At 46.9% G+C, this 27,798-nt stretch overlaps 1 protein-coding gene across 11 annotated transcripts in view; it reads left to right on the top strand.

Annotated features, from left to right (window-relative positions):
* The window catches only part of LOC119178707 (uncharacterized), a 56,130-nt gene extending 29,069 nt beyond the window's left edge, over positions 1–27,061 (top strand). For 10 of the 11 annotated variants that reach the window (XM_037429937.2, XM_075878082.1, XM_037429938.2 and 7 more), the window contains 2 exons: positions 16,136–16,266; positions 25,313–27,061. In XM_037429937.2, coding sequence (XP_037285834.2) covers positions 16,136–16,266; positions 25,313–26,189 — 1,008 coding nt within the window. In that variant the 3' untranslated portion in view covers positions 26,190–27,061. The remainder of the gene's footprint in view (positions 1–16,135; positions 16,267–25,312) is intronic. The other variant, XR_005110761.2, reaches the window with a different exon arrangement.
* The last annotated feature ends 737 nt before the right edge of the window (positions 27,062–27,798 follow it).

Below are 27,798 nucleotides of genomic sequence, written 5' to 3'. Positions count from 1 at the left end.
TAAGTGTTCATTTGCTTGATTTCAAAGCCAATCAGAAGGTATTGCTTTACTCATTTAACCATTATATATCTAACAGTAATTCTCTAAACAATGCTTCAGTGCAGCACTGCACAGTTTTTTGCAGTTGCTGATTCCACTGTGTTATCTTGTGTGAGAAAACAGAGTTCTAAAAGATGTTTGTTCTGCAAATAATGTCCCTTGTTTTTAACAAGTGGTCACTTCTATAAGATATGCAGTGAGGGGGTAAAAGGTAAATTTCACGACCTATTTTACCCATACCGAAAACAGTTTCAAAAGCTCTTCTAACCTCTAGGTTTTTTTCACGTGTACTTAATAATTTCCACCCCATATTGTCCTTAAGTACACTGGCACCAGATGTAATAAACTCATAATTACCACAGGCAAATCGGGCGGCACAGTTCTGTGTTTGAGCCTGTCAAACAGAATTTGTTTCCGGGCCCTAGGCCATGCAGGCATGCTCTAATATTAATAATACTTTGCATACGTATGTTTTAGTAAAATATAAAACTGTCTGAATTCATGGGCTCTAATTTAAATTATTGTTATAACAACATATGCTTCTAATTAATGAATTTGTATGAGTTTTATACACAGTTCTCGTGAATGAATTGTGTAGCCGCAGAGAGAGATTGCTGGATAGGATGTCAAAATTGTGACACCAAGTACCCTAAATGTTGCTGCTAATAAGTGGAAACACAAACTCGCACCTGCCGGTGCCACGTATATTAGGTGTACCTGCCTGCCCCAGATTATCGTGCGTCCAGGAACGGCAAAGGGCGGCTTTGGGCAGAAGAGACCTGATGCTCGGGTAGGTCGTGCATGTTAGATTTTAGCGGACGGGCACGAGATCTTTTAGACAAGAACTTGCTAAATAAAATAAAATCATAAATTAAGGCAATGGTCACGGCTCGTCGTATAGATATCACAGTACTTTAACCCCAAGTTAGGTATAACAAAGGTGACCTTGTTTTATTGCTCAAAAAATTATGCAGCTATGAATGCCACTTGCTGACAGTTGCCTTTTCGCAACTATGTAGCATGTTTTCTCACTCAATATGCCCACACACACTTGTCTTTCTGCTATCGTAAAAACTTTGAAAAGAGGTCCATCGGGTGGTAAAGTTAAATGTAATAAACCATTCCCTCCTTGCTTATCGAAATGTTCACTACATTTTATCTGAATGGAAAACACCCAGACAGGCCTTGCATAATAGTCCAGAACAACACTCTGCCGAAAATGTGTGTGGTACATTTTTTATTGACATGTTCAGTGCTGCTGCATAGATTTTACTGTATTTACTCACATAAGAGGTGCACAATTGGGGACTGCCATTTTGGCTGCCCTCTTCAGGAACCCCAAGGCATATCTAAGACTACTGTAAGGCACTGCATGTAGCACACCTCGTGCACCTGGCATGACTACTAAGCGCAACATCGATGATGAAAACTTTTGGAAATTGCAGCAGTAGAAAGCAGAGAACGACAGGAGTCAAAGGTACCCAAGTTTCTCAACAAAGACAAGAAAAGCATGGTGAGGCAGTTGTGAGGAATGGGAGAGAGGAGGAAGACAGGACAGGATCTTCCAACATTGTATGCAACTTTTATAGAACCTGTTTAGTATGAAAACTCGGCAGTGTTGCACCGCGCCGCCGCAACTGGTGGCTAGAAGTGGCACTCCTATCACAACAGGCTTCAGCCAGTCCAGCAACGTGTGCCAGGTAGCATGTCAAGAGCTTCATCAACGCGCAGCAAAGAACAGGCGTCTCTTCGCGTTATCTTATTCAAACGACAGTTGTCTATGCAAAAGCAGATGGATTCTTATTTCTCAAAAACAAGGATGACAGGTGATGCCCAGGGGCGTTGAGATGGTCGAATAATATCCCTACGAAGCATGTATTTGACTTGGTCATGAATGATGCGGCGCTGTCAGTTTCCTCCCGAACAAGTAACTTCCGTGGCTTATGAAGACAGTCTTGTAATGTGGTGCCACACAGTATGAAAACTTAACTTCAGCACGTGCGCAGTCGATGATGGCATTATTGCAGGATAGGAAGTCCCAGCTGAGGATGATGTCATGCAAACAGGCAGAAAGGACAGTGAGCTTAACAATGTATAAATGGCCTTCTATAAACAGTCTTGCAGTGCAGACCCCAAGAGGAGTCACTTGCTGCGTGCTTACGGTGCGGAGCGCCTGTCCAGAAAGCGGCGTTGTCACCTTGCATAATGAATGGCAGAGAGTAGTGGCCTTTGCACTTGTACACACTGGCTGGGCCAGTGTGTACAAGTGCAAAGGCCACTACTCTTTGTACAAAGTGCAAAGGTACGAACGCAAAAGTGCAAAGGTACGAACGCCTTCAATAGTTATTGCGACTACGTTAGGAGGAGAGGAGTGAGGGCTTGGGAAGTTCAAAGACTGCGCCGTTCTTGCCTCTGCAACTGCAGCGCTTAGTTTTCCTGGTTGAAAGATCCGGGCCGGCGACGCGGGGGGGGGGGGGGGGATTGCTGATGTGGAGATGGTGAGCACTGTGGCTGGAATCGGGCTGGTTAGCAGAAGCACAGTGCGGTGAGGGGCCATGAACTTATTGGGAGAAGGGCTGGCTGCTGTATTGTGACCACCGGGAACCGTTGCTGAGTTCTTTGGGGGGGGGGGGGCAAAAGTAGCAATGGGGAGCAACAACGTGCCCGGAAGTGTAGCAGGCACAGCAAATAAGATTATCAGGCGTCCTCTAAGAATGGTTGACTGGTGATGCTAATTTGATTGATATGTGGGATTTAACATCCCAAAACCATCATATGATTATGAGAGATGCCTTAGTGGACGGCTCCAGAAATTTCACCCACCTGGGAGTTCTTTAACGTGCACCCAAATCTGAGCACATGGGCCTACATTTTCGCCTTCATCAAAAATGCAGCCGCCGCAGTCGGGATTTGATCCCGCAATCTGCGAGTCAGGAGCCGATTACCTTAGCCACTAGACCACCGCAGCGGGGCTACTGGTGATGCTGACCAAGATGAGATATAGACAGGTGGTTGTGCAGGCTGTGAGTGCGTGGTGTACGGATGCTGTAGAAGCCTATGCACGGCCTTCACATACGTGACGGGCGCAGCCACAGACTGCATAGATTGTGGACAGCTGACAGGAGTGGCGACATACTGGATGGCAGGCGCATAGTTGACAGGTGTGGCTGGAGGTGGTACGTGATGCGCTAGGGGAATAGCATGGGCGACCTCCTTGGAAATTCCAGTGCTGATAGTGGTGGGCAGATGTTAGGTGGGCTCGCGAGTGTAGGGCAGTAAAGAAAGTTGGTGAACAACTTTCTCCCGGACGAAGTCTCGGACCTGCTTAAGCGGTGTGGAATGGTCATGCACAGTGTCAACACCGTACAGCAAATCTCGACTCTGGGGAGGCTGCCGAGTCAGTGCACATTGATTGTTATAGTTATGACACAGGCTGACTACTTCTGAAATGGTGCTCGAATTCTTATTCAAGAGCATTTGGAATGTGCTGCCGTCAATGTCCTTCAGGATTTGCTTTATTTTGTCAACTTTGGGCATGGTGTTGTTTGTACGTCCACAAAGGTCGACGACGTTCTTAATGTAGCTTGTGATGCTTTCTCCAGTCTGCTCCGCACACGCGCAAATGCTGTTCTGCGCGCTGCTTATGGACAGCCACCCAACTGAACACTTTAGAGAAGGTGTTCTTGAAGACGATCCATGTGGAGATGTTGTGTTTGTAGTTGCTGCGCCACAACTCGGCGACACCAGTGATATATAATATGGCATGGCCCAGTTTGTAGTGGTCAAGCTAGTCTTCCACGTTGGTTTCATCTGCACCGCTGAAGACCTTCGGGTCCCATAGCCGAGGTTGCCTGGAGAAGGTGACGAACTGGGGAAAGGCACTGGTGGGTTGGTGTTGCGGGCAGGCTGACTTTTGGAAGATGAAGTCTTAGGCATGTACTCTAAAAGATCTTGTTTTCTGGTGAATTGTTGCCTTAGTTTGCTGAACATTTTGTAACTGGTGCAAAAATAGAAACATGAGAAAGAGGGCTCATCTGTCTGTTTCCTCCTCTTTTTTTCATGTTTCCAGCTTTGCACCACTTACAAAATGTTCAGCATCTCTAAGGGGCCATGAAACAGTTTTGGTGATTTTGTACAAGCACATTGGGCCAGTAGACTAAGTGCTAAGGGTCATTTAGAGAGGGATTTCAGCTCTCTGCATAAACTGTGTAATATATTACGACGCTTTAGAGCTGCGAATTGCTGCAGATCACTGCGACTCGGCCAAATGCATTCTCAACTGCCCATTCACAGAGCGACATGCTCTGGCCACTTGACGTCACTGTGGGTGTGGATCTGATCGGCTGTCATGGGCTGTAGCATGGGCGTAGGTAAGATAAATTGGCTGGTAGGATGGCGGCCCCTGTCTGAGCGGATATGAACCATTCCACAATCTTTGTCTTTGTTCTCAGACGGCGTGCGTGTTGCTGGGCCCGTTGTGTTATGGTCTCCGGGACTGTGCGCAACCTGTCGGCGTGCGATCTGAGGGGTCTAGACAGGTAAAAGCTCAAATCGTTGAGTGCGCTCATGGGAGCTCTGGGATCACCAGTTGAGGAGGCCAGGCAGAAGTGAGATATATAAGCAGAAGTGGTATAACTGTCTGTAGCAGCCTTGGTACATGGCGTGTCGCTAAATTTTTTGGTGTGAATGGTTTGATGACGCTATAGCCTAAGCACTGACAAAAACTTGAAAAAGCCGTTTCAGGGACCCTTTAAGCATGCACATTCTTCTTATGGACTGCAAATCATTACGAAGCTTCTTAAACACTACAAAGCCGTTTCCTTATCACAATAGATGGTATGGATGCTATCGGTTATCGGCTAAGCTAAAGTGCGTGCTTCATCGTCGCTCTGGACGAGCGTTAGTGAATCATGCACGGTAACCATGGGCAACTTCATCCCATATGTCACTCGCGTCGCATTTCTTACTGTCGTAGCACTCTTTTAGTGCTGCTTCAGGTGCTTATCTTGAACGTTCGACCACCAACCACAAGGCTAGAAAACAGCCCTGTAACAAGCGTGTAGGTAAAGCTGCCCAACAAAAACAAAGGCAACGGGGCGAAGCCTGACACGAAAAACAGAACCAGGTGATGATCATGGCAACAGGGCTATCTCACATTTGAAAAGGGCAGGCAATTTGAGAAACATGCAGGTGTTTTGATAAAGATGATAGTGGCAGGTACGGAGCTATGCATTATTTTTAAGCCAGGAATAATTTTTACAAGCACTATTTGTTATTTTGAAGTGTTGTAGAGATATAAAAGGGATAAACTTCGATACATTATTTGAAAACATTTGGTATTCTGAAATTCGTAGTAGTGAGATATTTTTACTTTAAACCAAGGGACATTTGAAGGGGGATTTTTGAAAGAGTCGTTAATTTGAAAAAAACATTATTCTGAGCTTTGCTATGATATTTGACTGTATATAAGTGTTGTGAAATGATGGACAAACATGTAAAAATTTTTATTTCTTCCAACGTTATGGCAGGAAGGCCTGCCTTCTACAGGGATGAAGGCGGCCTTTTCTGCTGAAGCCTTGGAAGAAATGAACATTTTTACGCATTCGTCTATCATTTCTAAATGCATACAAAGCACCGGATCCGCAGAAGCAGTTTTCGATGTATATTTTTTATTTACAGTACCTTACAGAGCCCTCGAGGGGCATTGTGTAAGGGGGGCGGTACAGATAATATGTTAGAAAAATATATATACATATATATCTACACATACATAGGCAAATATTGAATATAATAGAAAATGCAGTTCACCTTATGAACACGTAAGCAAAATACATACTAGAAAAGTGAGTTACAGTATGTGAAGGTGAAATACAAAAAAATATTATGACAGTAACTACAACCTAGCAATAGTGCAAAAACACAGTGGCACTCTGTTGGCACGCTGCTCACAAAACCACACGAAGACCACTTTATCGACGTCCAGAAAGGCCGCCGCGGCCACTGTCTTGTTCTGCGCACATGCGCCATTATCAAGTGCAGCGACAATGGCATCTTCGCCCTTCAATATGGTCGAAAGCGAGCTGCACGCAATTCCATACTCTGGCAATAACTTTCTTCTTCTTGCCCTTTTCAACTTCGGCAATGATGGCAGCCTTATCGTGAAGCGACAGAAACTTTTGCTTTTTGGCTGGCGGGGACATCTTAGCAAGAGCCGATGTGCCGGTAGCCACTCACAGCACTTTCACGCAAGTAGCCACACACAACACAACTCGCGGCGCTCACGTGTGTGAGGCTACGGAAGTGACGAAATGACGGAAGCAATGCAGGATGGGATTGTGTCGCCCCCTAATGGTGTCGCTGCAAGGCTGCTTAACATGATTACGATATTGTTGCCGTTCTTTTTTTTTTCCACGATCAACGAAGAATCCGCTTCTGGCGTCAAGCTTTCTTCAGGCGCCATTGTAACTTCATCTTGATTTCGCCACCACTTCCAGTATTCTCTTTGTCATTTTGATTGATTCCAACTGTTGGTGTTGCTTCGGCCTGTTCAGCTCGTCCGACGGCGCCATCTGCACTCCAGCATGATCATTTGCCATTGCCTGCTGCGGTGTGGCCAGGCATGTTGCCGGACATAGACCCCATCGCCGATTTAAGTAAACGAAAATGGTGGTACCCACGCTAGCGCGGCAAAAGCAGACATTTACAAATTTTGTGTGCACATAACACGCATATGAGCATATTTTCGACAGTTAACCTTCGGCGAGAGGGTAAAATAAGGCCCGCACCGTGGTAGAAAATTCGTTAATGCGTGATCGCTGTCCAAAAACATGTCGTTGCCGCGATATACGTAATACATAGGCTTCTATGGACGTTGGCCGGGGATCCGGAAATATTTCATTGCCGCAAGGATTTCGTACTTGAGGGGTTTCGTTATTGCGGGTTTTGACTGTAGAGTGACCGTTTGGAGAAACAGCCTCTCGTCGCATCATTGAATGGACTAATCTTCGAAAACGCATCACTGCGATGACTCGCCCTATTGGAGAAGACATCCTTAATCGTTAATCTCTGTTAAGCGTAGATGGCGTAGTCTTCGTCGTGGCGAAGTTCCTTTTACAAGTCAAGGACGGCCCCGCTTACAACAAGGAATGAGATGTATACGCAGCATCTTCTTGTACATTCATAATTACATTTCGGCATTGCTTACTTTGCTGAGCGAATAATTTCTTACTGCTGCTGTTTATGACTGCATGCCTATGAGAATGATTTTTATGCTAAGCTTTATGTATATGTCAAGCAGCCCTGATGCAGTGATAGCTTTCAATCAATATTTTTTATCTTTACTGCGCGCATCCAAACATGCTTGCACTGCATAATAAGCAATTTTTTTTTAGTAAATTATGCTGCATGTCGGCAACACGCGTTATTTTTCTGGCAGATTTTCTCTCAACCTTGGTTGATATTACAGTTTAGCTGTGACTTTTGATAGCAATGAAGTACTCCAATCATAGAGCTCTTATCGTGCAATCTGCAAGGACAAGGTAATCATTGTTGAGAAATGTTCAGCTGGTCTCAATCGAAAATGCACCCGGGATGAGAGTATAGCTACTCACAAAAAAATAGCTTGTTCGCTGGGTAAATGCTCTAGAAAACAAACATGCGCAAAAACGCGTGATGTTCTCATTTTATTTTTTTTCACAGCCTTTGTCGCTCTGCTTTTTGAAATGATAGTGTTGTGGCAAAGTGTCTTCAGTTGTTTGCAAGCGTGGAGCCATCATTTCTCTTTACGTCAACAGATTCAGAACTGTACAGAATGTTTCACCACGCAGCATATATATGCCATGTATGCATTGTTATAACCAGTACATGAATTCAGGTTTACAGCAGTTACGCCGGCGCGAACAGGAACAGCCTCGTACCACAGAAAACTCGTGTGATCGGTTCACTAATGATGAAGGAATGAACTCTGGTTTTGTTTAGAGAATAGTTTCCCATAATCGATTTCTCAGATGCGGGAACTCTGACAGGAATTGCATGTGCATGCAACACGAATTTAGTTATACTGTACTGTGGACCATCCATGCGTGTCGGCTGTTTGTTTTGAGCATTCTAATTCGAGTTGCTGGAATTTTAGTGCTGGCATCAACTCCTTTGCAATCATTCACGTTTGTGGTATGGGATCACAACGCATTTGTAACTATACCAGCAATCCGTAGGGGCGCAATCACAAACGCGAGGTGTTTCGCACGCAGAGTGAGATATGAGGTGAGCGCGACCTTACTGACACCTGAAGGGAAGCGGAGGAAATGTATACCTGCAAAGCTTTCCGCCAGGGGAGAAACGAGCGCTAGTGTTTAAGGCCGAAGTTAACTGACAGCCAGCATGTATCGTAGGTAAAGTTCTCATTTCTCGCATTCAGTGTCACTGCCCAAACTTTGCTGAGCGCATTGATTCCTAGTGATGCGAAGTCACCCCTTTGAAATACGCTGCCTACACGTATTGGTGAGTAATTCGTGTTCTGTGTCAATTATCGCCCTTCTATGAGACTCGATGGCCGCCACAAAACACTGTGAGGTGATGCTTGACGATTATTTCTCGAAAGGCAATGCTGCTCTCGGTGCAGACTCGAGAACTGGCGAAAAAGCTACAGCAGCCGAAAAAACGGTTCCCAGCTATAGTTCTGCACTGCCTGAACAAGACTCGTGTGCCGAAAGAACTCCTGAAAACCGATCGAACCATGAATCATGATGCATGCACAGAAACCGTGATTCCTAACAATGACATTGGTCTTTACGTGTTGAACGGGCCAAGACGCCAGGAGTTGGAAGACAACGAAACTAGATGATGGTTGCTAACGACGCCATGGAAACTGTGGGGTTTCGATATGTCGAGCACCGTGCTCTTGGAGTGAAGAGACACAGCAGACACGGTTGGAACAAACCAAACAATATGCACATTTATTTAGTTACTTTTAAACGACACTATCGTCAGCCGAATTATTATATTGTTACGAGAAGGGGACCGACTCGGAGGGGTAGTCACCGATGTATTTAGAGCCGGTTAAGCGAGCAGCACCAGCCACAAAGATTAGCTCACGCCTGTCTATCTGCATCGTCTTCTTCAACTCCATGCACTGGCACGTAGCATGACCCCCAGCGGCGGAGGTACCGTCACGGTGCTTTAAAGGTCGTTATCTGACGCATTCTTGTAGGGCTTGATCCACGAGATGTGTACAACATCACTGGACTGCATAGTAAATGATGATGGATAGATGGGGCTGATCTCATAGGTGACAGGTGTGACTTGACGCAATATACGGTAGGGTCCCGTGTAATGAGAAAAGTTTTTTTCATAGGCCCAGCCGACGATGAGGGGAGAGTAAAACGGGGGTACAGGGAGCGAAATGTACGTCTCTATGTTCCGCATTGTACCGACGGCATTGGTTGGTTTGCGACGCCATCAGCCGAGCGCGAGCGAGCTGACGAGCATGATCGGCTCGCGCAGTCGCGTTGCGGGTATACTCGCTGGTGGACGAGGTGTGAGCTGAGATGACTCTGTCCAATGGTGATGTCTGCTCTCTTCCCTACAATGAGTAGAATGGCGAAAAGCCCGCTGTGTCGTGACAGGATGCATTATACGCGAAAGTTGCGTAGGGTAAGGCAAGGTCCCAGTCTCGGTGGTCGGGCGACATGTACATAGCGAGCATATTTGTTAGAGTACGGTTAAATCGTTCCTTGAGGCAGTTTGTTTGAGGGTGGTAAGCGGTTGTCAAGAATGCAGAATGTCGGCGATGACTTGGCATAGTAATGTATGGCCACGGTCTGTGAGAAGTTGTCTCGGAGCACCGTTAATCAATATAACGTCCTGCAACAAGAAGTCAGCGACGTCAGTTGCACAGCTGGTCGGTAGAGCTCGCGTAATAGCGTAGCGTGTAGCGTAGTCTGTGATAATGGCTATCCATTTGTTTCCCAATGTTGATGTGGGAAAAGGACCAAGCAGGTCTAACCCAACACGGTAAAATGGTTCCGCGGGTATGTCAATTGGTTGAAGATGGCCAGCGGGTAGCAGCGACGGTGTCTTACGACGTTGGCATAGGTCACATATGGCGACGTATAGGCGTACCGAGCGAGCAAGGCCTAGCCAGAAGAAACTGCGCCGGACGCGCTCGTATGTGCGGGATACGCCAAGTCGTGGGAGCGTCGTGAAGTTCGGTGAGAATACAGCGGCGCAAATGCTTAAGCACAACAGTGAGAAGGTCGGGCCCGTCTGGTAGGAAATTGCGATGGTATAGCACACCCTTTTGAATGACAAAGTAGCGGACGGAAGCATTATTTGGGGAGGATTCCATACGGCTGATGATGTCAAGCAGCACTGGATCACGCTTCTGTTCTTCCCCAATATTAAGGAAGTCGGACACTGACAAGATAGAGTTCTCCGTGGGCTCGTCAGTGTCCTCAGGATCATCGACAGGGTATCGGGAGAGGCAATTGGCATCATGGTGTAGGCGGCCAGATTTGTAGACCACCGAATAGGAAAACTCTTGCAGGCGCAAAGCCCAGTGACCAAGGCGGCTTGATGGATCTTTCAGAGAGTTGAGCCAGCAGAGCGCGTGGTGGTCGGTAACTACCGAAAATGGGCGTCCGTATAGATAAGGTCAAAATTTCGCCACCACCCATACAAGAGCCAAGCACTCACGATCTGTGATCGAATAGTTACGTTCAGGGGCGGATAGGAGGCGGGTGGCATATGCAATATTGCAATCATGGCCATGTTGTTTCTGAGCCAGCACTGCACCAATGCCATGTCCACTTGCATCTGTACGGATTTCGGTAGGGGCAGCAGGGTTGAAGTGTGCCAGAATCGAAGGAGTAGTGAGAAGAGTGACGAGAGTCGAGAACGCAGAAGCCTCTTCGGAGCCCCATAAAAACGGGACTTCTTTCTTGAGGAGCCGCGGAAGCGGCCTCGCTATGTGTGCAAAATTTTTCATGAAGCGTCGGAAGTAGGAGCATAGTCCGATAAAGCTGCGTACATCCTTCGCAGATCGTGGTACAGGAAAGTTTTTGACGGCGCTGATTTTTTCCAGGTCTGGTTGTACACCGCTGGCGTCTACTAAATGGCCAAGTACTGTGATTTGATGGCGTCCAAAGTGACATTTGGACGAGTTGAGCTGCAGGCCAGCGCGATGGAAGATTCCTAAGATGGCTGAGAGACGCTCTATATGAGTTTCAAATGTTGGTGAAAAGACAATGACATCGTCCAAGTAGCACAAACAGGTGGACCATTTGAATCCTTTGAGCAGGGAGTCCATCATTCGTTCGAAGATGGCTGGAGCGTTACAAAGGCCGAAGGGCATGACCTTGAACTGATATAGGCCATCGGGGGTGATGAATGCCGTCTTTTCAAAGTCCATTTCATCTACCTCTATCTGCCAGTAGCCGGAACGAAGGTCTGTGGAGGAAAAATAGTGGGACCCATAGAGGCAATCAAGTGCATCATCTATTCATGGCAGAGAGGGTACACGTCTTCTTTGGTAATTTTGTTGAGGTGTCGATAGTCAACACAGAAACGCCATGCACCGTCTTTCTTGCGGACTAGCACTACAGGAGAAGCCCAAGGACTGCAGGATGGCTCAATGATGTCCTTGACGCGCATTTTGTCGACCTCACTTTGAATAATGTGACGCTCGGCCGCCGACACTCGATATGGACGCCTATGAATAGGATGCTCATTACCAGTGTTTAAGCGGTGGGTCAAATCGGTAGCTTTCCCTAACGAATGGTCGCTAAGGTCCTAAGGTCAAAAACGTCGATGTAGGACAGCAGAGCCCAGTGGAGCTCATCAGTCTGCTGCGGCATTAAGTTGGAAGCGATCATCGACGTAATAGCGCTGTCGGAGCAAGTGGCAGATTGATGTTGAGCTTGGGGGTCAGAAGGAGCGGCCGTCGCGAAAAATCTACAGCCTTGTCTTCTAAGGTGCAGAGCAATGCCAAAGAGATCCCTTGTGGCAGAACTTGAGGTGTCAAGCTAAAGTTGACAACTGGGAGGCACGTAGAATTTCCTGCGGCGGATAGAGTGGTGTGTGGTAATGTAATGCCACGGTTTATGAGGACATCGGTGATAGGGGTCAGAACACAGTCACCGTCGGGAACTGGTAGTATTGAGACGAGCTCTATGTAGGTCAGGGTCTGTAGAGGGAGGCGCGCGTGTCCCGTTGTGCAGAGACGACTCGGCCATTGTGCAAGAGGTTCTGTTGCGGGCAAATGTAGACGGAGCGTACTGGTCGAACAGTCTATGAGGGCAGAATGTCGGACAGGAAGTCGAGGCCTAAGATTACGTCGTGGTGGCATTTATCAAGGGCGGTGAAGAGAAGAACTGTGTGTCGATCCGCAATGCTCACACGAGCGGAGCACATTCCAACGATAGATGCTATTCCACCATCCGCAACACGGACGAACTAAGTGGTCGCAGGTGTGAGAACCTTCTTAAGCTTGCGGCGAAAATCACTCGTCATCACGGAAAGTTGAGCACCGGTGTCGACAAGAGCAGTGACATGTACGCCGTCTACTTGTACGTCTATAAGGTTCGGTTTTGTCGGTACCGTCAAGAGAGGATTTTCGGTCAGTCCGAGCGATGCAGTGCCACCTCCGGGGGCTGCAACGCTTAGTTTTCCGTCGGGGAACCTCGTGGGAAGGCGAGGGAAGACGGTCGGCGGGGCTGTGGAGAACGAGACTGGCAACGTTGGGGTGGATGAAGAGCGGAAGTAGCGGTGTTCAGTAACAGGTTGCTGGGCAAAATGGTCATGGCTGGTCTCATGGCGATAGGCAGGACATGCATAGAAGGGACTAGAGGATGGTTGTGCAGGAGGACCCCAGCGACTTCTGCAATGGCGAGAAATGTGCCCAATTCTGTGACACGAGAAGCAGATCGGCTTGTCATCGTGTGTTCGCCATGCGGACGGATTACGGAACGTGGAGGGAGAGCTGGTCGGGAAGGGACGTGCAGGTGTGTATCGGGGCTGGTAGTCGGTGCGAGGTGGCGGTGAGATAGAGTGAATTCCCAAGCTGGCGATTTCTTGCCGGAGGACTGCTTGAATGAGAGGCAACGTATTTGGAGGAGAGGGGTTAAGGGACGTTGGTCCCACCTTAGCTGGAGCAGCCGCTTCAAGTTCCCTCCTGACGATTCGCGTCAAGTTGTCACAAGTGTCTGGTGGATGATATGTGTCGAGACACGGGGACGTCGCAGTGGTGTTCGGAAGGCGCTGGAACTGATGGGAAATGCGTCTGCTTTTAGCTTGTTGGAACTGGCGGCATTCTTGAATGATCGCATTAACGGATGACACATTGTTGAATACCAACAAGTTGAGCGCGTCGTCGGCGATACCCTTTAGGATATGCGCAGCATTTTCAGGTTCGGACACGTTTCCGTCAGCTTGGCGGCATAGTGAGAGGACAGCCTGAATGTAACCGATGTAGGCCTCCGTAGAAGATTGTGCGCGAGTCGACAACTCATTTTTCGCAGCTTCACGATGACCAGAGATGTTGCCAAAAGCTCAGGGATCTTTTCCTTGAAGCTGTCCCAGCTTGTTATGTCATGCTCGTGGTTGTCAAACCAAACATGACAGGTTCCGTCGAGATAAAAGGTGGCGTTTGCGAGCATAACAGTAGGATCCCACCTGTAAGTGGCGCTGACGCGTTCGTAGAGGCGTAGCCATTGGTCGACGTTGGAACCCTCGCTGCCCGAGAACACGCCGGGGTTTTTAAGCGCGGGGAGCGTCACGAAAGTTGTTGCGGGCGCTGGGTTGACTGGGTTGACAGGCCGGGCAGAAGGGCGGGTGACCGGAGAGGATGTCTTGAGTGGACATGTCGTAAGCCGCGAGAGAGCGTCTGCTTCAGAGTTCCGTGGCAAGGACGGGGATTGCACAGCTCCACCAAATATGTTACGAGAAAAAGACCGACTCGGAGGGGTAGTCACCGATGTCTTCACAGCCGGTTAAGCGAGCAGCACCAGTCACACAGATCAGCTTACGCAAGTCTATCTGCTTCGTCTTCTTTCCATCCACTGGCACGTAGCAATATCAATCGTGATCAAACACTAAGACATCCTTACACATGAAACAACACTCAACAACATGACAAACAAGCAGGTGTCGCTAATGCCTGAGTCATCATGTGGGCCCACCGCAGACGGTCCGTGGTGTCGTCCACAGCAGACCAACCACTGGAGGCAACTGCCCGCGCTACCACCCCACGCCGCAAAACGCCAGCTTATTTCTTTTGCTCCGCCACCAAGGCTTCCTGCCAGGCGTCGCCGCAGGCGCTAACGTTTTCTAACCATAATGATGATGATGGTGGTGGCGATAAACGCTCACAAGCACAAGGCCACCTACAGCTCAATAGTCGAGACCCCGAAATCTGGCTACTGCGTGAAACACGTTTGCCACGCGGCGCAAACAACTTTACAAGGGCTGTCAGCACTCCCACAAAATCAAGCTCTAACTACAGCCTTCCCTCAATAAGTAAGCGCAAACCTTCCAACCTCACTGGCAAGACATGTTTTCCTGGCTGGCGTATTCCACATTTCAGGGGGGAGCTCTCCACAAGATATGTGTGCTTTTTGGAAAATAAAGTTCAGGCAAGGGGGCTCACCAAGTTCTTGGTGCCTTGATCCTCTCAGTGTTCGCGCGTTTGAGAACGCACTCGGAAATTTTAAAAGCCCCAACGAGTGTGACTATCACAAGACCGCTGCTGTATATTCGATGAATTTTCTAGAAGCTCTCGAATGCAAGATGCAGTCATCAGTGCCAGCACAAAATAAATTAAAAAAAAGTTATCTCCATCATATCTTCATCTTCTCTGTGCAACAAGGAAGGCGACTGTGAGAAGCACAATATGATTATGAGAGACGACGTAGTGGGGCGCTCCGGAAATTTTACCACTTTAAGTCTTTAACGTGCACCTAAATCAAAGTGCATGGGCCTCGAGCATTTTCATGTTTAGATGTTAGCAGAATTTGCGAAAATTCAATAAAAATGTTGTTCTCTGGCTTTAGTATATCTTAGCACACGTATGAAGAGTCACACTCTAATATGCTTGAACGTTGCCTATCGGACGTTGGAACTGTGTCTGGCTTTTACCATTAAATCGAATCTCTGCTTCGGGAAAATTATCGTAGTGAAGGGCTCCCTCGAGATTTGTTCCGGTGGGTACTTGTATGACCACTGCTGCAGCATTAATCCCGTTGCCGAGCGAACTTACAACGCTCACCGCCGAGATTCCTGCCCAAAATCTCGCAGAGTGGTAAAACCTTGACAAACACTGCGACACGTTTTCCCGTGTGCAAACATTATTCACTGTAAAAGCGCCCAGGAATGATGTTGTGATATGTAGTAGCACCGGTTATTTTTAAATGATGTCAGCGTGAAGTGACCAAAAAAAAAAGTGGGTAAGTGGTGTGGAAGAGGGTTCGTGCGGAAAATTTCAGGGAAAGTTTGAACCCCCCCCCTGGCTACGCCACTGCTTCGAAAGCCTGTAACAAGGAAATCACAGGTTTACAAGCTTGACTGTTATACCAATGTTGCAAAATAAATTGTGATAGCTATTTTTTTTTTAGAAGAGAATGAGAGCCAGATGTATAAAGTACAATTTTTCTGGCCTCTGGTTTGTAAAAAAAACAAAAGCTTGAAGAAAGAAAATATTTCTGCAACGTTTTTTTTGTAAAGTAAAGAAGAATGCAGTGCTGAAGACCCCATGTAGGTCTGACATGTTTTAGGCAGGCTTCTCAAAGTGCACATGTCTCTATGAGAGCTTGCGCTGGTGAACTCTCTTAAGTTCATAATGGAGTGTGAGGCTCTTTGAGTACATGTGAGTGTTAATCGGGGAATCAGAAAGATAATGTTGTTGTATTTATTTAAGGAACCTTAATTGCCTAATATGATAATTTTGATAAGAAGCTTTGAAAACCCCTGTGTTAAGGAAAATAGATTTTCATTACACAATACTACGTATTAAAAAGCATGTGAGAAGTTTGGGACTCTAAAGCTGAGTTAAAATTAATGTTGACATATTAGAGTTTAACAAATAAGTGCTCATGCTGTTTTGTAGGAATCACCAGACATGGATAGAAAAGGACCATTGGAGCCTCAAGTCCTGGTGCCAATGATTTTCTCCCCAGCCGAATCAACACACAGCACTGAAACTTTAGGAAGCACAGCTTTTATGGACGGTGACAGAAGGTGAGTTGTGCCTTGCCCACTGATTTAAAGTGACAGTTGATGCAGTGCTCATAATTTTTACATGATGAATTAGTTCGGTTACAGTCATGTGTTCTTCTGTTACCCTACAACATCTACAACAGTAGGTTCCTAAGACTGTACATTAAGCACTTACAAGGACGAAGGACGTCTTCAGTTACACATATACATAGAAACACTTTATGAATCTCTAAATAGATCATGCAATGCCAAGCCACTAACACTAAGAATTAACTATCTAAAGCATAGGTCGGCACTTTGAGAGACTGCTCACTCATACTCACTCACCACAATTTTTTCAGCCTTCACCCTCACTCACGTTCATACTCACGTCTACTCCCACTCATAGGCCCTTACTCACATTCATACTCATGCCTACTCGCACTCATGAGTTCTCACTAACGTTCATACTCCCTCCTTGTCACACTCACAGTACTCACTCACGTTAATACTTACTCCTTCTCGCACTCAAAATAATCACGTTCATACTCACGCCTGCCCACACTCACTCCTACTCACTCATGTTCATACTCACTCCTTCTCACACTCAGAGTACTCACTCACGTTCATACTCACTCCTACTCACACTCATGAGTACTCACTCATGTTCAAACTCACTTCTACTCACACTGAAAGTACTCATTCACGTTCATACTCACTCTTACTCATACTCATGAGTACTCACTCACGTTCATACTCACTTATACTCATACTCAGAGTACTCATTCATGTTTATACTCACTCCTAATCACACTCATGAGTACTCACTCACGTTCAAACTTACGCCAACTCACACTCTAGGCCCTCACTCACGTTCATACTCACGGCTACTCACACTGATGAGTACTCACTCATGTTCATAGTCACGCCTACTCACAGTCACTCACGTTCATACTCACGCCTACTCACACTCATTTTCATGGCTCTCGTTCATACTCACGACTACTCACACTCTTGAAGAAACACGGACTGCTGGGCGAGTTGGTGATTCATTTTAACTGAGGTGCGCGAAAAATTGAAGTACAAAAGGAAGACACCTCGAGAGAGCGCGCCATGTCCAGGTGTCTCCTTTTTGTACTTCAATTTTTCGTGCACCTCAATTAAGACTCATAGTTACTCACTCACCTTCATACTCACGCCTGCTCAAGATCACAGGCCCTCACACACCTCTGCACTCATATAAGAATTCACCTTCACACTTACGCCTACCCATACTCAGGCGCACTCACCCACATACTTTTACATTCACACACTCATCATCATCACAGCAGGACAAAGGCCTCTCTTCAGTTCCGCCAGTCAACTCAGTCCTTTGCTTGCTGTTGCCACTTCATACCCGCAAACTTCCTAATCTCATCTGCCCACCAAACTTTGTCTCCCCTTTTCCCGCTTTCCTTCTCTTGGAATCTACAAAATAACCGGCAGAAAACAAAAGTAATGAACAACAACCTCGAAAGAAAACAGAGCTTCGAGATAGGTGGCAGTGCACTTGAAGTTGGAAAACGTATGTACGTCTACTTAGGACAGGTAGTACCTACCGAGCCGAGCCACGAGACTGAAGTATCTAGAAGAATAAGAGTAGGGTGGAGAAGATTCGGCAAGCATTCTCAGCTCATGGCTGGTAGATTGTCATTATCCCCTCAAGACGAAGATATATAACAGCTGCATCTTGCCGGTACTTACCCACTGAGCAGAAACCTGGAGGCTTGCAAAGAGGGTTCAGCTTAAATTGAGGATGACGGAGAGAGCGATGGAAAGGAAAATAGTAGTTGTAACCTTAAGAGTCAAGAAGAGAGCAGAGTGGATTAGGGAACAAATCGGGGTTAAGGATATCATAGTTGAAATCAAGAAGAAGAAATGGACATGGGCCGGGCATGTAGCGCGTAGGCAGGATAACAGCTGGTCATTAAGCATAACTGACCGGATTTCCAGAGAAAGCAAACGGGTTAGGGGGAGACAGTAAGTTCGGTGAGTAGATGAGATTATGAAGTTCGCGGGTACATAATGGCAACAACAAGCACAGGACCGAGTTGAGTGGCGGCTCATGGGAGAGGCCTTTGTCCTCCAGTGGACGTTGTCAGGCCGATGATGAATGTTAACATTGAGGTAGCGTTACTTGTACTCAGGTTACTCAATAAAAAATCGAGCTGAACAATTGTCGCTTTCTTTAAGGGTCGGTAGGTTCCACAAACAGGCAATGACTCAGCGCAATTACGACGCACCTGCACATTCATTTGTGTGCCATGACGCGTAGGAGACGCTGAGACATCGTTTAGAATCTTAGTAATGTGTTACAAGCACTCAAAACGCACTTTCGTAGGCTACGACACATGCGTGCGAAATAGAGACGCTCTCGACAGCTACAGTATACTACACGGCCACTGCTGATTACCCGCCAGAACCCAAGACGTTGCCATGCCATCCGGCTCAACCGCTTCGTTCGTTCCACTGCCCCTAGCCCCTTCTGACTGCACTAGCGAGACAGGCGGGCGCCGCGGCGCCACGGCCACCCCGGCCGCCCGGCCCCTGGTAGGTTTTCTGTGGCCCGGCGCGACCGTCGAGACGGCGTGTCCCCTCTCTGCCTCGCCTTCAGATGGAATGCGTTGCGTATGGCAGTTTTGCATTCGAGAAATTGTGCGCATCTTCGGAGATGTTTTCCTTCCTCTGTGGGTCGCGCTCACGCGGAGACTTCGTTGGCTCCGTGCCGGCACTGACGATTGCAGGAGGCCTTATTTATAGACCTGTGGACGCGGTTAACCTTCATTGGCAGTGTACGTATGCAGGGTTATCGCGGACAGCCGAATAAAACGGTAATTGACGAGTTGCGTTATGTGTGTTTTTGTATTAGCCCGCGTTATGTGAATGTTAGAATAAATTATCAAGGGTGATTGGGCGCTTATTGCACATTGTGTCTGCACTGTTGAAGGCATAATAAGCCGCCGAAAACTGAAGGGAGGGTAAAGATTGAAACGGCGATGCGAACAGGGTCCGATTAGGCTATCGCATACTATACTATTGACGGCAAAGCTCAACCGTCCTCCAAGCTTTCTTTTTTTTCCTTAATGAGGCACTGAGAAGGCGAAGTTCGCACACAGCTTCGCGCTTGAGAGGTCATGAGATCACTTAAGGTTTTCGTTCAAGGCAACCTTCACTTGAGGGATAACGCAGAGATAGAAACTGCAAAATCGCTGCGCACAATGTGCGTCGCGCACACAATGTGCTTTCTCTCACGAGCCATTTTAGCGTTTTTTTTTTCGTCGCTTGCGCAGTGCATTTCTTTTTTCCGAACCGGCTCGCGCGGCGATTTTCGTTAAAGGGCTTCTCAAGACCTTGTTTTACATGTATTATCAGCGGGTTGTGTAGACTGAAGGCGCAAGAGGTAAGTGCGGCAAGAACGGTAGCTATAGGGACAGGCAGTTCAAAGTTATTCAGCCTAGAAAATTCAAATTACAATAAAATGGACGGCTACTATCAACTTGAGTTTTGCGCAGTCATCTCAACCCCCCCCCCATCTGATGTAGGATGGCTCCCCCAGTTTCTAAACTAACTGAAGGCTTTTACGTTTAGTAAGCTTGCATGCCATAGTGCCCGTTATTTCCAGCATATTGAAGACGCCGTTGCGATGGTTACAAATATTTATCACACTCATGTTCCTACTCGTTGCTACTCACAGCAACTCACTCACCTTCGCAGGCAAGTCTACTCACACTCGTGAGTACTCACCCACGTTCCTACTTACTCCTACTCACATTCATGAGCTCTCACTCACTCCTAATCGCACTCATGAATACTCACTCACATTCATACTAACGAATACTCACACTCATCAGTACTCACTCATGTTCAAACTCATACTCACACTCATGAGTACTCACTCACGTTCATATTCTCTCCTTCTCACACTAAGAGTACTCACTCACATTCATACTCACTCCTACTCGCACTCACAAGCTCTCACTCATTCTTACTCACACTGATAAATACTCACTCACGTTCATACTCACTCTTACTCACACTCACAATACTCACTCACGTTCATATTCAATTCTACTCACACTCAGAGTACTCACTCACATTCATACTCACTTATACTCACACTCAGAGTAGTCACTCACGTTCATACTCGCTCTTACTGACACTCATGAGCACCAACCCACGTTCATACTCACTTCTACTCACACTGAAACTACTCATTCACGTCCATTCTCACTCCCACTCATACTCATAAGTACTCACTCACGTTCTACTCACTCCTACTCATACTCATCATTACTCACTTATACTCACACTCACCACATTCAAATGAGTATGAATGAGTGTGAGTGAGTGTACTCATGAGTGAGTATGCCGAGCTGCGATCTAAAGTGCTGCCTATGTCCTCATGGAAGGAAAAGAGACAGTTAGCTCTCATATGTCTTCATGATCTTGAGCAGAGCATCAGGGATGTTCCAGCATAGGTAAGCATACTCACTTAAGAGTACATTCACTCATGATCACTCACACTGAAAAGGCTTGAGTATGAGCATTTGAGAGCCTCTTATAGTGAGTAGACATCAGTACGAATGTCAGGGAGTATACTGCGTTTACTTTTCATTAGAATATCACACCTGAACACCCAAGCCTGTTGGCGGGTTGTCAGAAGCACTAGCGTGTTTGTCTCCCTCTACTTCCCAATGCATGCTCGTGTCTCAGCACAGACAATTTTTTGTCCATCAGAAGCATGGGAGAGCCAGTTGGGCCAACTATTCTCCTCATTCTTTGTATTCGTACTGCAACGCATGTTAGTTGATTCGGAAAGTTTAGGTTTCGCCATCTCTGCGTTAAAACTACTGTTTCCTTCTGATGGGCTGCAATAATTATATATATATGGCAAAGTTCAAGCTCACCGCTATGAAGTTTGAAAAAAAAAAAAAAAAAAAGGGAGCTCTGCTGCTGCTAAGCATTTCAGTGTGTGACATTCGGTAGTATGGGAGAACTCTGCTGCTTTTTACTTTACCGAACACCACATGCTGAAGTGCGCTGGTAGAAAGATGCTTTTTCTGATGCCAATGCTTTTGGTTCTTTTCGTACTTGGCCAGTGTGGTCACTGGTCAGAGCAACTGTTCGTCCACAGTATTAACAAAATCAGCCAGCCGCGACTGGAACCGCTCCACGATACCAGGTCTCCATCTCAATGTTGTTGGATACCTTTTGACAATGGACAGGTGCTAGGGCTAACGTGCTAGTGTAGCTGTTAAATTGATTAACGAAAGCCGCTGTGGCCTTTGTTTAACTGTGCTTTTCAACATTGCATCACTATGCATGTGTAAGATACGCATCATGATGCTGCTGGGAAAGAAAAAGAAGCAGTTGACACTTTGTAATTTTTGAAATGAAAGTTCTTTGTTCTGCTACATCTGGTCCACAATTTTTTTTCTAATTTCACTACAATGAAATTTTTGCTTCAACGAAACTTTTCCTGCACCCCATCAGTTTCGTTGTACAGGGTTCCACTGTAGCTGACACTGCCACCCCGATTGGCATTGCTCTAACATCATGCTTGTAATAGTATTTTTTCACAACAGATTGGAGCACTGACGTGGCTCTGTGGTAGAGTACTTGACTGCCCTGCAGAATGTCTGGGTTCTGTTCGGGCTCGAACTGAGATTTTAGTATGAAGTATTTCTTTGTCAATCAAAGACACTTGATCATTTCAGTCCATGACTTGATTAGCTAGTTGCAAGGGTAATATTGCCCGAGGGTTACGAGGTCAAGGCTCTACCTGAGCACCAGTGCAAAGTGCAAAAGGTGCTAATTGTGCTTGAAGTGTCACAGGAAGAGCACGCAAAGCTTTTTTAGAACTTAGCTCGCTCCTTTTTGCATTTCATGCCCCGAGACCTTTCGATAGTAGTCATTAACATCAGGTCAGAGGCTAATGGCGAATTCCACTGGGAGAGCAGGTGCACTCAAATGCATGCTGAAAGTTCTCTCTTCGGAGCCGGCATGTTTTCAGTGGTTGAACAGGAACAGATGCACTGTCATCCATTGGTAGAGTGAGAGTGTCTTTGTGGCACAGAGAGCAGCCAGGAGCAGTTTGCAGTGCTCTCGTCTGAAAGTGCAGTAAGCGCAGTACAACGTGGCCTTTGAACGTCACTGTCTCCCAACTTTTTTTCAGCTGGCCACCATAGTTGCGCTGTTTTTTACGGGTGGCTACGGCGACAGCTGGAAGCTTGCCTAATGCGTCATTGCACTAATGTACTATGTATTAGGCTGATCAAATAGTGACTGAGCGATTTCGGGTGTATTTTGCTGTTGCCCCATGGAGAATATGCCGAGGCTTGGAATGTTTCGGTCTCATGGTCTTCTCACTCATCCTCCTGTCACCTGCTCTCCGGGAGCGTTTTGCATTTCATTGGCAGGTTGAGTGGCCCTGCTCTCAGTGCTCTGTCTCCCACTCCCCACTACCCTGCCCCTATACTCCTGTTCTCTCAATGAAATTCGCCATAAGAAGATGAAGCTCATGGGGTGCAGACGGACAGTGTGTGCGCACTTGTTGTCTGTTGGACAGGTGCTGACCTGCCCGCTTTTCAGGTACAGATGAACCCGGATATATCGAACTCGCCATAAAACGTTTATTAGTTCGATATATGGCATAATTCAATATAGGCCCGCTATAGGTTATGACACAAAGGCACATAACAAACTAGAAGAAAAGTACTTTATTAATATGGTGGCTTACTTGCGTGCCATACTGTGGAACGAAATAGTCCTGGATTTTTTTCTGTGTCAACGACTTCGCTGCCTGTGACAGCACGCACGCCTCCACGTTGTCCAACGAGTTGGAGCAGCTGAGGCCGCAACCTTCCACATTCAAGCAATAGTGCTGGACCAACGCAAGTGCACTAATGATTTCGGAGGATGTAGGCAATGGGCCGTCGTCGATTTCCATATTGCTCGACACGACGTCTGCACGACGTCTGCAATGTAATCCTCATCCTGTAATTGGCTCATGAGGGGGACATCATCGTTCGCACTGACGAACTCGTCGAATGTCGATCCGTCGATAGCACCCGGGAACTCTGCCAGCTCGTTTCAGACTTCGGCAGGAAACACCTACGGTGTCTTCAGTGCTGTCAGAATTTGGGGTGTCATCACCAGGCATGCGAAAGCCGGCACGCCTTAAGCAGTTCTGGATCGTCTCCTTCTTGATATTTGCCTACGATCTACTCAATATAGAAATAGCTCCGAGCAAGTCGATCTTAAGCTCCCTGCCAACACGAAGGTTCTGCAGCAGCCTCTCCACCAGGCGCTTCCGATAGCCGGCTTTCATTGCGCATATAACGCCTTGATCCAGTGGTTGCAGTACAGACGTAGTGTTCGGGGGCAAAAAACGCAGCTCGATGTTGCTGAAGGTCGTACTGCAGTGGTGGGATGAGCAGTTGTCCACGAGCAGGCGCGCCTTGCGATTTTCGCCTACCAAATCATCATTCCACGACGATAGCCATCTGCTGAAAAGCTCCCCGGTCATTTTTGAGTTTGCTCGGTAGGTAACTGGAAGCGACATCGCATTTCGAAAACACTGCGGTGCCGTGCTTTTCCCGATAAGCAGAGGTCGAAGCTTTTTCGATCCATCTAAATTAGCTGCCAACAGCACGGACACACGAGCTTTGTTTGTCTTGCTGTCGCTTGTCTTGTCGCCACGACACGCAAGTGTCTTGTTTGGCAACAGTTGCCAAAATAGAGTGGTTTCATCGCATTGAAGATATCTTGGGCTCTATATCTTGCTGCGATATCTCGCCAGTTTTCCTCAAGCCTTTTTTCTACACTGTCCAGGTCCGCCGCTCTGCTTTCACCTTTAATAGCTTTGCCAACGATGTCGTGCAGCTCTTTTAACCGCTAAAGCGAGCCTGAACCGCCTTAGAAATCATTCCTGCTAAGCAGGAAAGCAAGGTCCTTGGCTTTCTGCTCGATCATAGGGCCATACATCAGGATGTTTTGTGACCGAATGTCCACAAACCACTTGTAAACGGCCGCTTCAACATCTTCGTACACAGCAGCGTGCACACGTCGGGCGCCACGGGCACTTGGCCTTTTGTCCGACTTGGCCCTGATGTCTGCCTTGTTCTTCAGGATAGCACTCAAGGTGCTCCTTGGAATTTTGTACACGGCGGCGACATCGAACTTCTTTTCACCGCGCTCAACCCGATTGATTATTTCGAGCTTCGCGGCGAAATGGCAAATTTTGCCTCTCTGCGCAAGCCATGATGATAGTGCACCTATACAGTTCACAGAGCACCAACAGGCAACACCACTTACCACACTGAATCGGCAGCAGCAGGCACACAAGCATAAAGAAAGAAAAAATGGCGCTCACTTCTACTGCCTCCGCGCCTCGAAGAAAGTACGACGGCCTCTGATGTGCTGTAAGCGCTGTGAGCGGACCAGGATCATTTCTTGGAGGGGGGTGTTCACCTGCGCACAACCGGGTCTAACCAACTTTTTCTAGGTTGGTGCCGGCAGTTTTCTCCGCTACCTTGAGGGAAAGCCAACTTGCTGGGGCACTTTTGAGGCACATGGAGTTTGATATATCAGTTGTCGTTGCTATTTTCGTTCGATAAAACAGTAACTTTTCCTATATATTCTCAATGTAAACTTACCGTGTTTAGGAATTGTTCGATATACGGGATAATTTGATATAAACGGGTTCGATATAGTCGGGCTCGACTGTAATGTTATTGTACCAGAATTAACTTTTTGGTGGTTTCTGCATGTGGTGCTACCCATTTAGAAAAAGGTGTAGCATAAACCACTGATAGATTTCTCGCACCTGACAAGTAGTTAGAACAGCTCTAATTTAATGAAGAAGACACGTAGTCTTGCCTGACTTCTTTCAGTTTTTTTCATGTCTCATGACGGTTGGAATGGTGCTACAATAAACGAAGGGCTCAGGTTGTTGTTGTTTTTTATGCCATCATTATAAGTCTCTGCCAATGTTCTGTCTGACTAACAAAATAGGTTCATTATGACCTTTTTTTTTATTGATACCCAGGATATGTGGAGGTGCTACAGGATCATCACAGGAAAAGTCTAAAAGGAGCAGCAACAGTTACTACACGAGTAGCGAATGTGCGACAAAGCATCAGATGGCTCACACAAAGGAGAAACGGCATGGCTGTGCAGTCTGTGGAAAGCGCTTTGCTTCGAGAACACACCTAATTCAACATGAGCGTCTTCACACAGGAGAGCAGCCCTATGCTTGCCTCATCTGTGGCCGGAAGTTCAACCGAAAATCAAATCTCACTAGGCACGAGGCTGTTCACACAGATGAGAAGCTGTATCCCTGCTCAGTTTGTGGCCGTAGGTATGGTCAGAGAAGCAGTCTGTTAAAACATGAGGTCACCCACAAGGAAGTGAAACCTTATGCTTGCCTCACCTGTGGCCGGCAGTTCACCCAGAAATCGCATCTGACTAGGCACAACGCTGTTCACACAGACGAGAAGCGGTACCCTTGTTCAGTATGTGGTCGCAGGTTTACTTGCAATAGTAATCTCCTAGCACACCAGATGACCCATAAGGAAAATAAGCCTTTTGCTTGTCTCATCTGCGCCCGGCAGTTTGCACAGAAAACAAATTTCACCAAACACAAGGCTGCACACATGGATGAGAAGCCATACCCCTGCTCAGTGTGTGGTCGTAGGTTTATTTACACAAGCAGTCTTCAAACACACGAGATCCTGCACCAGGAACAGACGCCCTATGCGTGCCTCATCTGTGGCCGGCAGTTTACCCGGCTAACAAGTTTAATTCGGCACAAGGGTAATCACACAGGTAAAAAACCACACTCCTGCTCGCTCTGTGGTCTCAAGTTTGTTTACAAGAGTAGTCTCACAAAACACAGACTCGTCCACAAGGAAGACAAGCTATAGGGACCCCAACTCAAATCAGCATAGTGATGACAATGCCGCGCTGTGGCGGCAAGTTCTGAAGAAACTGGGGATAGGCGCGGCAGAGGGTGCGGCCAATTCAGCCTGTTTCGCTGGCAGTGGCGGCATGCGTTTTCTGGTTGGTCATCAGTGCGAGAAACTTCGGTGCTGTGCCATAAGCTTGGCACGCTGAACCAAGAGGCTTGCTTTGTGAAACTGCATTTTCGCGATTGTAGAAACAACCCCACAAAGGCAAAGTCTGAAGTATTTTTGTGTGCCGCAACAGTCATGCGATTCGTCTGTAAAACTGTATCGGTTCCCGGACAACTCGTACGAGAGAGAAAGTAAGCAAGCATAGATCACGGCAGGTAAAAGAATGAAGTAAGTTCTAGCTCTTTCTCGCCTTCTGTTTTTATTGTATTGATTCTTGGCTTGAAATCGTTTGTTTCGACTACCCAAATCAGTATATGTAACGCGGCAGGTCCATGCAACGACAGCAGTAATTATTGCTCGCTGTCTCCTGTCATCATGGAAGTCAAGTTATGTATGGTTGTATGTTGAAGGAACTTTGTGTTTTGATTCTGTGTGTTTGTGAGACGTATATGATGTTAGATGTCCACACTTCTATGCGTCATACTGCATTTAGCATTGCTTTGTTAGTTACTTCCAACTGAACTCTACACGTGTTTGCCGCCTGCAATTTACGTGTCGTGAAGGCAGCATCATCGTGCCATAACGAACGTCTGTGCATATTGAGACTTCTCGATTGTTTTGCTGGTTTGTTCTATTTTTGCCGCTTTATTAGAGTGGTATTTCTTCGAGCAGCTGAATCTAACTGGCACTTTATTCGTGAATTGTAATTGACACTCTCAGCAGACTGTGTGTGTTTTTTTTTCATGTGTGCCGTTTGTGTGCATGTCAAACTCCGCACGGTACTTTTTGAGCATACGTATATGTGGGCGCTAAATGTGCCAGCTCAGCGTACGCCGGATATCCTATCATGCCTGAAATTTGGCACCTCTCACGGTGAGCTCCGTTTGCGCAGCAGGTCTTATACACCTGTATAGTCGATGTTCTCATAAAAGGAATGTGAAAACCGAGATAAGAAATGGAAAAAAAAACTGGCAGATACCACGTACAGTGGGAATTGATGAATGCGAAGCACGAATGAGGAAGGTTGAAATGTCACATAAAAATCAGCTCAAAGTTGTGAGGCACTGACGTAAATTATGCCGTACATGACTTCCATGCCATGATTATCATGATTGTGCCTGGCCTTTGGGCTCATCACCCATTCACGTCACTTAACACCGACTTTGGTACAGTTGATGATATGTGGGCTTTAAAGTCCCAAAACGACCATATGATTATGAGAGACGCCGTAGTGGAGGGCTCCATAAATTTTGACCACCTGGGGTTCTTTAACGTGCAACCAAATCTGAGCACACGAGCCTACAACATTTCCGCCTCCATTGGAAATGCAGCCGCCGCAGCCGGGTTTCGATCCCGCGACCTGCGGGTCAGCAGCCGAGTACCTTAGCCACTAGACCACCGCGGCGGGGCGAGTTTGGTACCGTATTTACTCGCATAATTTGGGCACTTTTTTTTTAAA

This window comes from Rhipicephalus microplus, chromosome 1 (assembly GCF_043290135.1).
Source record: "Rhipicephalus microplus isolate Deutch F79 chromosome 1, USDA_Rmic, whole genome shotgun sequence".
NCBI classification, from domain to species: Eukaryota; Metazoa; Arthropoda; class Arachnida; order Ixodida; family Ixodidae; genus Rhipicephalus; species Rhipicephalus microplus.
Note: the sequence above shows the minus strand (reverse complement) of the source record. Positions and strands in the feature narration are given on the sequence as shown.